This window comes from Pristis pectinata, chromosome 11 (assembly GCF_009764475.1).
Source record: "Pristis pectinata isolate sPriPec2 chromosome 11, sPriPec2.1.pri, whole genome shotgun sequence".
In the NCBI taxonomy this organism is placed as follows: Eukaryota; Metazoa; Chordata; class Chondrichthyes; order Rhinopristiformes; family Pristidae; genus Pristis; species Pristis pectinata.
In genome coordinates this window covers 4,225,057-4,237,222 of record NC_067415.1, presented here as the reverse complement: position 1 = coordinate 4,237,222, position 12,166 = coordinate 4,225,057, and the positions used below count along the sequence as shown (strand labels likewise).

The following is a 12,166-nucleotide window of genomic DNA, read 5'->3' as shown; positions in this document are numbered from 1 at the left end:
TTCTCTGTAGCTGCAACACTATATTTCTGCATTCTGTTTTCTTTTTACTGCCTTGATGTACTTGTGTACTTGATGTCCTTGATTTACTACCTTGATGTACTTGTGGGCAGGCATGGAGGCATGGTAGTGTAGCAGTTAGCATAACGCTATTACACCGCCAGCGACCCGGGTTCAATTCCGGCTGCTGTCTGTAAGGCGTTTGTACGTTCTCCCCCTGTCTGCATGGGTTTCCTCCCGGTGCTCCGGTTTCCTCCCACATTCCAAAGACGTACGGGTTAGGAAGTTGTGGGGGTGCTATGTTGGCGCCGGAAGCGTGGCGACACTTGCGGGCTGCCCCCAGAACACTCTACGCAAAAGATGCATTTCACTGTGTGTTTCGATGTACATGTGACTAATAAAAATATCTTATATCTTATCTTACGGCACAATGTGTCCAGATGGCATGCAAACAAAAGCTTTTCACTGTATCTCAGTACATGGAACAACAATAAACCAATTACCAATACTTGCAGCGAGTTAAAATCTAAACAAACGGTTTGTGTTAAAACAATAAAGAGGGTCCCATTTCCCATTGAACTGCCACCAGATATGATCAGTGATGATAGGGGTGGGACAGGTTCACAGCAGTTAGTACAGCTCCAGGAACCCAGGTACGACCCTGACCTCCGTGCTGTCTGTGTGCAAGTTCCACCTTCTCCCTGTGACCACGAGGTTCCTCCTGGGTGCTTTTGTTATCTCCCACATCCCAAAGATGTGGGGTTGACAGGTTAAACAGTGACTGTCAATTGCCCTTAGTGTAGATTGACTGGAGAATTAGGGTTGAGTTAATGGGCATCTGGGAGACAATAGGTGAAAGGATGTAAGTGGGAAGAATTGATGGGATTGCTCTGAGAGTCAGCAGAGACTTGATGGGTCAGATGGTCTCCATGTAGGTAAAGTAGCTTGGTCACAGAAGACAGAGGGTAGTGATGGAAGGGTGTTATTCTGACTGGAGGTCCGTGATTAATGTTCCACAGTGATCTGCGGTGGGACCTCTGTTGTTAGTGATACACATATAAATGACTCAGACGAAAATGTAGATGGGCTGATTAGTAAGTTTGCAGATGACACAAAAATTGGTGGAACTGTGGGTAGTGAAGAAGATTGTCAAAAGATGCAGGAGGATCTACTGTAGATCAGTCACAAATATACTGAGAAATGGCAGATGGAGTTTAATCCTTGCAAGTGTGAGGTGTTGCACTTTAGGAGTTCAAATGTAGGGGGAAACTATACAGTAAATTGCAGGACCCTTAACAGCATTGATGCACAGAGGAATCTTGGGTCCAAATCCATATCTCCCTGGAAGTGGCAACACGAGTAAATACAGTGGTAACGAAGACATAAGGCACGTTTGCCTTCATTGAGTATCACAGTCAGAAAGTCCCACTGCAGCTGTATAAAACTTTGGTCAGACCACACTTGGAGTAATGCGTGCAGTTCTGGTCGCCCCATTACAGGAAGGATGTGGGGGCTTTGGAGAGGGTGCAGAAGAGGTTCACCAGGATGCTGCCTGGATTAGAGAGTATGAGCTATGAGGAGAGGTTGGACAAACTTGGGTTGTTTTCTCTGGAGCGGTGGAGGCTGAGGGGAGACCTGATAGAAGTTTATAAAACTATCAGAACTGTAGATAGAGTAGATAGAGTCTTTTTCAAACATCAAGTACTAGAAGGCATAGCTTTAAGCTGTGAAGGGGAAAGTTCAAATGACATATGTGGGGTAATTTTTTTTTACACAGAGAGTGGTGTGTGCCTGGAACATGCTGTCAGAGGTGGTAGTGGAAACAGATATAGTAGTGGCATTTAGACAGGCACACGAACATGCAGGAAATGGAGGGATATGGAACATGTGCAGACAGTTAGGTTTAGTTTAATATGGCATCCTGGTCAGCAGTGACATTGTGGGCCGAAGGCCCTGTTCCTGGGCTGTAATCTTCTATGTTTTATGTTCAAAATAAACCATTGCCAAGAATTTACAGCCAGACATCTTGTAATTTTGCAAATTATTTCCGAAGAGCTGGAAGGTTAGCAATTTCACGTCGGAATTGTCAGAACCGTGAGTGCTTGATAGTTATCATCTGAAATAAGATTATAAATGTATTGTACAGCAAGTACAATTGTAATGCTCTGTAAGTTTGAGGAGATGATTGAATTTATCGATTACTTTCTTCTCCAAGCCGCATACATCAGGATACCGGGAATCTATTAGTCCTAGAGACAGGGATTCTTCTCAACAGTAGTGCACGAATCATTGCCTCCCCCAGACCTACCATCCCCTGCACCATTTCCCGTTTACTGCCTGCTGCTGGTTTTAATCACTGCATCAATGGTGCCCACACTGAGGGCACAAGATCCCTCCTCAATCTTCTCCACCTTCTGTTTCTTCTTGAAGGCCTTGGTAAGTTAATTAGCCACTGCAAGTTACCACCAGTGTGTCGGTGAATGGGGGAGTTGATGGGACAATAAAATTTGGTCTCCCTGTCTACCTTGATCTCTTGATCTCCCTGTCTACCTTGTGGCGGCCCTTGCACCTTATTTGTCTACCTGCACTGCTGCATTCTGTTTCCATGTAATTATGCATGGCATGATCTGTCTGGATGGCATATAAAACAAAAGCTTTTCACTGTATGTGGTGTATATGTACAGGGGGATCTTGGGGTCCAAGTCCACAGCTCCCTGAAAGTGGCCACACAAGTTGATAGGGTGGTAAAGAAGGCGTACGGCATGCTTGCCTTTATTAGTTGAGGCACTGAGTTCAAGAGTCAGGGAGTTATGTTGCAGCTCTATAAAACTGTGGTTAGGCCGTATCTGGAGTATTGCATTCAATTCTGGTCGCCCCATTACAGGAAGGATGTGGAGGCTTTGGAGAGGGTGCAGAAGAGGTTCACCAGGATCTTGCCTGGATTAGAGGGCAGGTACTTAAAGGAGAAGCTGGATAAACTTGGGTTGTTTTCTCTGGAGCAGCAGAAGCTGAGGGGAGACCTGATAGAAGTTTATAAGATTCTGAGAGGCATAGATAGAGTAGACAGCTGGTATCTCTTTCCCGGGGTCAAAATGTTTAATACCAGAGGGCATGCGTTTAAGGTGAGAGGGTGAAATTTCAAAGGAGATGTGTGGGGCAAGCGGTGGGTGCTTGGAATGCGCTGCCAGGGGTGGTGGTGAAGGTAGAGACAGAGGCATTTAAGAGGCTCTTAGGTAGGTACATGAATAACCAGAGAATGAAGGGAAATGGAGTGTGCAGGCAGAAGGGATTAGTTCAATTAGTTCCGCACAACACCGTGGGCCAAAGGGCCTGTTCCTGGGCTGTACTGTTCTATATTCTATGTATCTCAGTACATATGACAATAATAAACCAATACCAACACCAGTCTGATGGTTAGTGTGGACTCCGTGTGAAGGGCTTGTATCTGTGCTGTATGACTATGACTCATAAAATCTCTTTAACTAAACTTTTGATCACCTTGGGTGGCTCAAATTTCATTCACTCATGCTGCTGTACAGCACCTTGGGATCGTTATCACTACATAAAAGTGATCTATAAGTGCGGTTGTTGTTGCTGGGATGAATCTAATTCCTTCTCACAAGTCTTAGCAGGCATTCCTTCCACTTGTCTGGATGAGCACAGGTGGCTCAACACCCCATCCACCTGGGTTCAATTCTCACCGCTGTCTGTAAGGAGTTTGTACGTTCTCCCTATGTCTGCGTAGGTTTCCTCCGGGTGCTCCGGTTTCCTCCCACATTCCAAAGACGTACGGGTTAGGAAGTTGTGGGCATGCTATGTTGGCGCCGGAAGCGTGGCGACACTTGCGGGCTGCCCCCAGAACACTCTACGCAAAAGATGCATCTCACTGTGTGTTTCGATGTACATGTGACTAATAAAGAAATCTTATCTTATCTAAACACCCCCCTCCCTCCACCACTGGCACACAGTGGCTGCAGTGTGCACCGTCTAGACAACGCACTGCAGTTACTCACCCAGGCTACTCTGACAGCACCTCCCAAACCCACCTCCTCTCCCACCCAGAAGGACAAGGGCAGCGGGTGCAGGGGAACACCACCACCTGCAGGTTCCCCTCCCTGTCACACACCGTCCCGACTTGGAAATATCTTGCCGTTCCTTCACCTTCACTGGGTGTAAATCCTGGAACTCCCTCCCTAACAGCACCGTAGGAGCACCTTCACCAGACAGACTGAAGTGCTTCAACAAGGTGTCTCACCCCCACCTTCTCAAGTCATAGAGCCATGGAATCTTTTGATAGGATCTCAGCTGCTTCAGATTCTTATTTGTTGGTCCAGCATCAACCACAGCCCCTCCTTGGTGAGGTTTTACTTGATTTGAAACTGTCCTCCTTGAGGGGATTGTGGGGAGAATAAAATGCGATTAGTGTAAGATTGACGTAGATGGGTACTTGATGGTCAGCATGGGTAATAGGCCGAAGAGCCCATTTCTGCACTTGACAACTCAATGACTATAACTCTTGGGTCTTTTTCCCAGACTGGGGGAGTCGAAAACTAGAGGACACAGGTTAAGGTAAGAGGGGAAAGATTTAAAAGTGACCAGAGGGGCGACTTCTTCACACAGAGGGTGGTGGATATGTGGAACGAGCTGCCAGAGGAAGTGGTAGAGTACAATAACAACATTTAAAAGACATTTGGAAAGGTACATGGATGGGATATGGGCCAAACACAGACAATTAGGACTAGCAACATGATCGGCATGGAGAAGTTGGGCTGAAGGGCCTGTTTCCATGCTCTATGAGTATGACTTTAAAGTGTTCTTTAGTAAAGTGTACATAAAGTTATAAGTTTTTATAGAACATAGAACAGTACAGCACAATACAGGCCCTTCTGCCCACAATGTTGTGCTGACCTTTAAACCACGCCTAAGACTATCTAACCCCTTCCTCCCACATATCCCTCTATTTTAAATTCCTCCATATGCTTATCTAGCAATCTCTTGAATTTGACCAATGTACCTGCCTCCACCACCGCCCCAGGCAGCGCATTCCATGCCCCAACCACTCTCTGGGTAAAAAACCTTCCTCTGATATCTCCCTTGAACTTCCCACCCATTACTTTAAAGCCATGCCCTCTTGTATTGAGCATTGGTGCCCTGGGAAAGAGGCGCTGGCTGTCCACTCTATCTATTCCTCTTAATATTTTGTACAGCTCTATCATCACAAGATCACAAGATCACAAGACAAGGGAGCAGAAGCAGGCCATTCGGCCCATCGAGTCTGCTCCAAGGAAAGGGAAATAGAAATGAGAAATGGGGAATGGGGGAAGAAGAAAAAAAAACTATTCTAATCCCAATTTCCGGCCTTATCCCCATATCCCTTGATATCCTGACTATTTAGATATCTATCTATCTCCTCCTTGAACGCCCCCACTGATCTGGCCTTCACTGCTGTACGTGGCAAGGAGTTCCACAAATTCACCACCCTCTGGCTAAAGAAATTTTTCCTCATCTCTGTTTTGAAACTGTACCCTCTAATTCTAAGATTGTGCCCTCTGGTCCTGGACTCACCCACCAAGGGAAACAGCCTAGCCACATTTACTCTGTCCTTTCCTATCAATATTTTAAATGTCGCTATGAGGTCCCCTCTCATTCTTCTGTACTTCAGTGAGTACAGTCCAAGAGCTGACAAACGCTCCTCATACGTAAGCCCTTTCATTCCTGGAATCATCCTCGTAAATCTCCTTTGAACCCTCTCCAACGTCAACACATCCTTCCTAAGATGTGGGGCCCAAAACTGCGCACAATATTCCAAATGAGGCCTCACTAGTGCCCCATAGACCCCTCATCAACACTTCCTTTCTTTTATACACTATACCTCTCGAAATGAATGCCAACATAGCATTCGCTTTCTTTACCACTGATCCGACCTGGTGGTTAATCTTTAAGGTATCCTGCACGAGTACCCCCAAGTCCCTTTGTACTTCCGTGCTTTGGATTTTCTCTCCTCCTAGATAATAATCTGCCCACTTATTTCTGCTTCAAAAGTGTACAACTGCACATTTCTCTACATTGAATCTCATCTGCCATTTCCTTGCCCATTCTCCTAAACTGTCTAGGTCCCTCTGCAACCTTCCTATCTCTTCAATACTCCCTACTCCTCCACCTATCATGGTGTCATCCACAAACTTAGCCACGAAACCATTTATTCCATCATCCAAATCATTAATGTACAAGGTAAAAAGGAGCGGTCCCAACACCGACCCCTGCGACACACCACTAGTAACCGGTAACCAACCAGAATGAGATCCTTTTATTTCCACTCTTTGCTTCCTGCCAACCAGCCAATGCTCCACCCATTCTGTTATCCTACCCGTAATTCCATGACCTCTCATCTTATTAATCAGTCTCTTGTGAGGCACCTTATCAAAGGCCTTTTGAAAGTCTAAATACACAACATCTACCGCCTCTCCCTTATCCACCTTACCTGTGATTTCTTCAAAAAACTCCAATAGGTTGGTCAGGCAGGATCTTCCCTTCACAAAACCATGTTGGCTAGGACCTATCCTGCCCTGTGCCTCTAGGTATTCCGTAACCCTGTCTTTGAGGATAGATTCCAATAACTTTCCCACCACTGACGTCAGACTAATAGGTCTGTAATTTCCTTTATGCTGCCTCCCTCCTTTCTTATACAGCGGAACTACATTTGCGACCCTCCAGTCCTCCGGAACCATGCCGGAATCTATCGATTTCTGGAAAATTATCGCCAATGCCTCCGCTATCTCTAAAGCCACCTCCTTCAGAACCCAGGGATGCACCTCATCCGGTCCAGGAGACTTATCAGTCTTTAGTCCATTTAGTTTTCCTAGCACCTTCTCCCTAGTAATCTTAACTGAACTCAATTCCATTTCGTGAGACTCCTGACTAACCGGCACATTGCTGATGTCCTCCACGGTGAAGACCGATGCAAAATATTCATTCAATTCCTCTGCCATCTCTCTATCGTCCATTATAATAGCTCCTGCAGCGTTATCAATTTGTCCTATATCAACCCGTGTCTCTCTTTTACACCTTATGTATTTAAAAAAACTCTTAGTATCCTTTCGAATGTTATCCACCAACTTCCTTTCATAATTCATCTTTTCTTTCCTAGTGACCTTCTTAGTTTCTCGCTGCAGGTTTTTAAAAGCTTCCCAGTCTTCTGTTTTCCCACTAATTTTTGCTTCTTTGTATGCCGCCTCTTTTGCTTTTATTTTAGCCTTCACCTCTCTCGTTATCCACATTTGTGCCTTTTTTTCATTAAAAACCTTTTTTCTTGGAATATATCTATCCTGCAATTTCCTTATTTCCTGTAGAAATTCCTTCCATTTCTCCTCTGCCGTCCCTCCAGCCAGCTTACTCTTCCAATCAATTAGGGCCAACTCCTCTCTCATACCATTGTAATTTCCTTTGTTCCACTGAAATATCGATACACCAGTTACCAGCTTCTCCTTCTCAAACTTGAAACTGAACTCAATCATATTGTGATCACTGGTTCCCAGTGGTTCCTTTACCTTTAGTTCCCTAATCACCTCCGGTTCATTACACAGCACCCAATCCAAAACAGCCGATCCCCTGGTGGGCTCTTCAACAAGTTGCTCTAGAAAAACGTCCCTTAGACATTCCACAAACTCCCTCTCCTGAGTACTACGGCCATTCTGGATTTCCCAGTCCACCTTCAAGTTAAAATCCCCCATAATGATCTTCACATTGTCACTCTGGCATGCTTTTTCTATCTCAAACTGCAACTTATCGTCCACTTGCTGACTGCTATTAGGGGGCCTATATATGACTGCTACTATTGTCCTTTTACCCTTGCTATTCCTTAGCTCCACCCACAAGGATTCCACCTCCTCTGACCCAATATCCTTCCTTTCTATTGATTTTATATCACTACTAACCATCATGGCCACACCTCCCCCTCTGTCTACCCGCCTATCCTTCCTATACACTGTGTACCCCTGGACATTCAGCTCCCAATCACATCCATCGTAAAGCCATGACTCGGTGATTGCCACAATGTCGTATTTATTAACCTGTAGTTGTCTCATGTCTCCCCTCATGTCTCCCCTCATCCTCCTTCTCTCCAATGAGTAAAGTCCTAGCTCCCTTAGTCTCTCCACTCAATGGTATAAAAATACACAGAAGGTGTACAATTTTAAATGGTACTTTAATGTTGTCATTTAGGTAAGGTAGATGCCATTTTTTGTACGTGGGAACAAATAACTACCAGAAAGTCTGTGTTAGTGATACTGATTGAGGGATAAATGTTGGTCCCAGGAGGTTGGGGAAACCTCCCTGCTCTTCTTCAAAGCAGTATCAAGTAAGGCGCCTGAAAAGGAAGGTTGGTCAGGAAGATTAAGGTGCATGGGACCCACGTACATTGGTAGTTTGGATTTAGAATTGGCTCGGCCATAGAAGACAGAGGGTAGTGGTGGAACGGTGTTACACTGGCTGGAGGTCCGTGACCAGTGGCGTACTGCAGGGATCAGTGTTGGGACCTCTGTTGTCTGTGATACCTATAAATGACTCAGACAAAAATGTAGATGAGCTGATTAGTAAGTTTGCGGATGACACAAAAATTGGTGGAGCTGTGGGTAGTGAAGAAGATTGTCAAAAGATGCAGGAGGATCTACTGTAGATCAGTCACAAATATACTGAGAAATGGCAGATGGAGTTTAATCCTTGCAAGTGTGAGGTGTTGCCCTTTGGAAGGTCAAATGTACAGGGAAAGTATACAGTAAATGGCGGGATCCTTAAGAACATTTATATACAGAGGGATCTTGGGGTCCAAGTTCGTAGCTCCCTGAAAGTGGCCACACAAATAGATCAGGTGGTAAAGAAGGTGTATGGCATGCTTGCCTTCATTGCTAAAGGCACAGAGTACAAGAGTCAGGAGGTCATAGCAGTTATACAAAACTTTGGTTAGGCCGAACTTGGAGCTTTGCCTGTAGTTCTGGTTGCCCCATTACAGGAAGGATGTGGAGGCTTTGGAGAGGGTGCAGAAGAGGTTTACTAGGATGCTACCTGGATTAGAAAGTATTTGCTATAAGGAGATGTTAGACAAACTAGGATTGTTTTCTCTGGAGCATTGGAGGCTCAGGGGAGACCTGATAGAAGTTTATAAAATTATGAGAGGCATAGATAGGGTAGGCAGCCAGAATCTTTTTCCCAGGGTAGAACTGTTGAATACCAGAGGGCATAACAGAGGGGATTAGTTTCATTTGTCATTGTGGTTGGAACAGACAACATGGAGCAAATGGCCTGCTCTTGTGCTGTAGTCTTTCACGTAATCAAGGCAGCTATTGAGACAATGCAGTACTGCCTCAGAGTATCAGCCTGCTGACGTTACTGGAGTGCGTCATGAACCCACAACTTCTTACATGATGGGCTGGAGTGTCTCCCCAGTGAGCCACAGTTGTGTAGATGTAGGATGAAATCTGTAATCTTCTGATGGTTGTTTATGCCTGGTGTCAAGGGACAGAGAATATTCATTGCCAATCATTCTTACAATGCCAAGACTGTTTTGCTTTCATAAATGCTGCAGTTTACTAGTCAAATTCTGTGCTGTTTGACAAAGGGAGATACTGGAGAATAACAAAGAATCACAAGGCTTAGATAAATACCTAAATTAAATGATGCGTCTGAACTGATTCTATCTGAGAAGGTCCAAGTGTTCGCTGCAGTGCTGATGGCAGCTTCCATGTATTATGAGACTGTGTTGGCACTGCAAAGACATGGTGCATCCCAGGTAGTGTGACGCAGTCTCAGGGTCTTGCTCAGAGGAGGGATGTGAGACCTTTTAGCCAAAATAAAATAGGAAGTCCACAGGCTGCAGCATGTGAACTAATCCCAGACTCCATAATGGGTCTGAGAGACCATTAGGGACACCGTGTGGGGAGGAAGGGTGTGGCTGGGGGTGGCAAGAGGGGGTGGGATCAGCAATACGGGGACTGAACAGGGTGTGTGCCTGCTCTTTCAAACATGTGCATCTTTGCTTCTGTGTGCGTGTGTGTGCATGTGTGTGCGTCTGTGTGTGTGTGTGTGTGTGTGTGTGTGTGTGTGTGTGTGTGTGTGTGTGTGTTTTATATCATTGGGCGGGCACTCTGAGAATTCACTGGATTCTTGAAAATTGTTAGAACAAAATATGTTGAATATGTAATATTGAAACCATCCAGGGATATTTAATAATAACTGCACAGAAATATTATCAAGTATGTACATTAAAAGGTGGTTTTAAACCTTTAAGCAGATTTATCCAGGATATTTATGAATGGTTGAAAAAAGCAGTGACTTATCTACTGATCTGCTCATCTCCTGTCGATTCTATCTTCTGTTTGTCTATCTGAATGTCTATCCCTTTGTCTGTCTCTCCATCTATCTGTTTGTGTATATCTGCATGTCTGTCTCTGTGTGTATTCATCTACCTTTGTGTGTCTGTATGGCCATCTGTGTGTGTCTCTATATGTGTCTGTGTCTCTACCTCTGTTTCTCTCTCTTTTTCTCTCTTTCTCTATCTATCTATCTATCTATCTATCTATCTATCTATCTATCTATCTATCTATCTATCTATCTATCTATCTGACTATCTATCTATCTATCTTCTCTCTGTATCTCTCTCTCTCTATCTGGATTTCTCTCTCTCTCTCCATCTGTGCTCCCTCTATACATTGCTAGTACCTCCATGGATCCACTTTCACCGCCTGGCGTTCCCCCTCCATTGACTGTGAGGTGTGTACTTAATGATTTCTGTAAGGGAAGCAGGGTGAGGAGGGGGGAAAGGAGGGAGTCACCCCGGGTAGCACATCCACAATGTACGGTAACCCCCCCTCCACCCGACCAAATACTTGAAAGGCCGTGACAACGGGGGAAGGGTGATACAACAGTTAGAAACAGCCCTACATCTGTTGACTACAGAGCATATGGCCGTGATGCAAGCAAACGCCAGCAGATGAAGGTTGTCTCCGGCACCTTGTACTGCACAGCTGACGCCAACCAAAAATACACACACACACACACACACACACACACACATACACACACCAAGGCAGAACTGACCCCATGCAAAATCTGACCCCGACTTTTACCCTGAATTGCAACAGACCAACATTATCCAAAACAATAATGCTTTTTTACAAAAGATACCTCGGTCGTCTTTGCAATAGAATCTTGATCGCCTCCCACGGGCTGGGCGTCGATCCCTGGGGCTCGGAATTGATGATGGGGAGTAGATCCATCGGTAACCTCGGAGTATTTTGTGAATACCAAGGGCACGGCGATATCAGCCTTGTCCAACTGGTTCCAGAACCGAGCGATACAACACGCCCGGCTAATGCACGGCCAAGCCATCGCTGTCCAAGGTGCTGAAACTGTCTCTCGCACCGAGTGGCTCCGATCAAGCAAACAAAATCACCTCAACCTCCCTCCAACCACTTGGATTTGATGCAGAAATAACACTGATATATTTCTTCAAAACTCAGCTCCGGTCTGGGAGATGACTGTCACCTGCAAAGTACAAACTAGCGCCCAGAATAAATCACTCGGTCTGAGTTCCATCGCGGGCAGAACCACAGAGAGACATTTCCATCCGCAAACACCACGCCCTCTCCAGTTCCAACATCCCTGTTCTCTGAACAATCCGGCGAACCGGAGATAAAATTAAAAAAAAATCTTTTTTTTTCCTCCAGTCAGCGCCCGCTGTGTGTCTGCAGAGGTGGGAAGGAGGGGGAAGGGAAGAGAGAGAGAGAGAGAGAGAGATAGAGGGCCCAGCCCTTTAACTGTTTGGTGTCTGGATCGCAACTAAGTCATAACACGATTTAGGCTTTCATCAATATACACGGCCCTTTATGTTCTGCAAAAGGAATTTGATGCAATAGTTGAGGGCAGTTTGGAACCCTACAGGTGTTTGTGGCGGGTGAGATCCTTCACACGGTGTCAAGACAATAACCTCTCCCTCAATGTCAGCAGAACAAAAGAGCTGATCATTGACTTCAGAAAGCAGGGCGGGGTACTCGCCCCTCTCTGTAAAAATGGTGCTGAGGTGGAGATGACTGAGAGCTTCAAAGTCGAACTTCTTGTCATATGCACAAATACATGTGTGCACAGGTGCAATGGAAAACTTACGGCAGCATCACAG

General features: G+C 45.4%; 1 protein-coding gene across 1 annotated transcript in view; it reads right to left on the bottom strand.

The window, feature by feature from the left end:
- Positions 1-11,744, bottom strand: part of map6a (microtubule-associated protein 6a) — a 44,073-nt gene extending 32,329 nt beyond the window's left edge. Inside the window, exon 1 of the mRNA XM_052025710.1 lies at positions 11,176-11,744. Coding sequence (XP_051881670.1) covers positions 11,176-11,379 — 204 coding nt within the window. The 5' untranslated portion in view covers positions 11,380-11,744. The remainder of the gene's footprint in view (positions 1-11,175) is intronic.
- Positions 11,745-12,166: the final 422 nt, after the last annotated feature.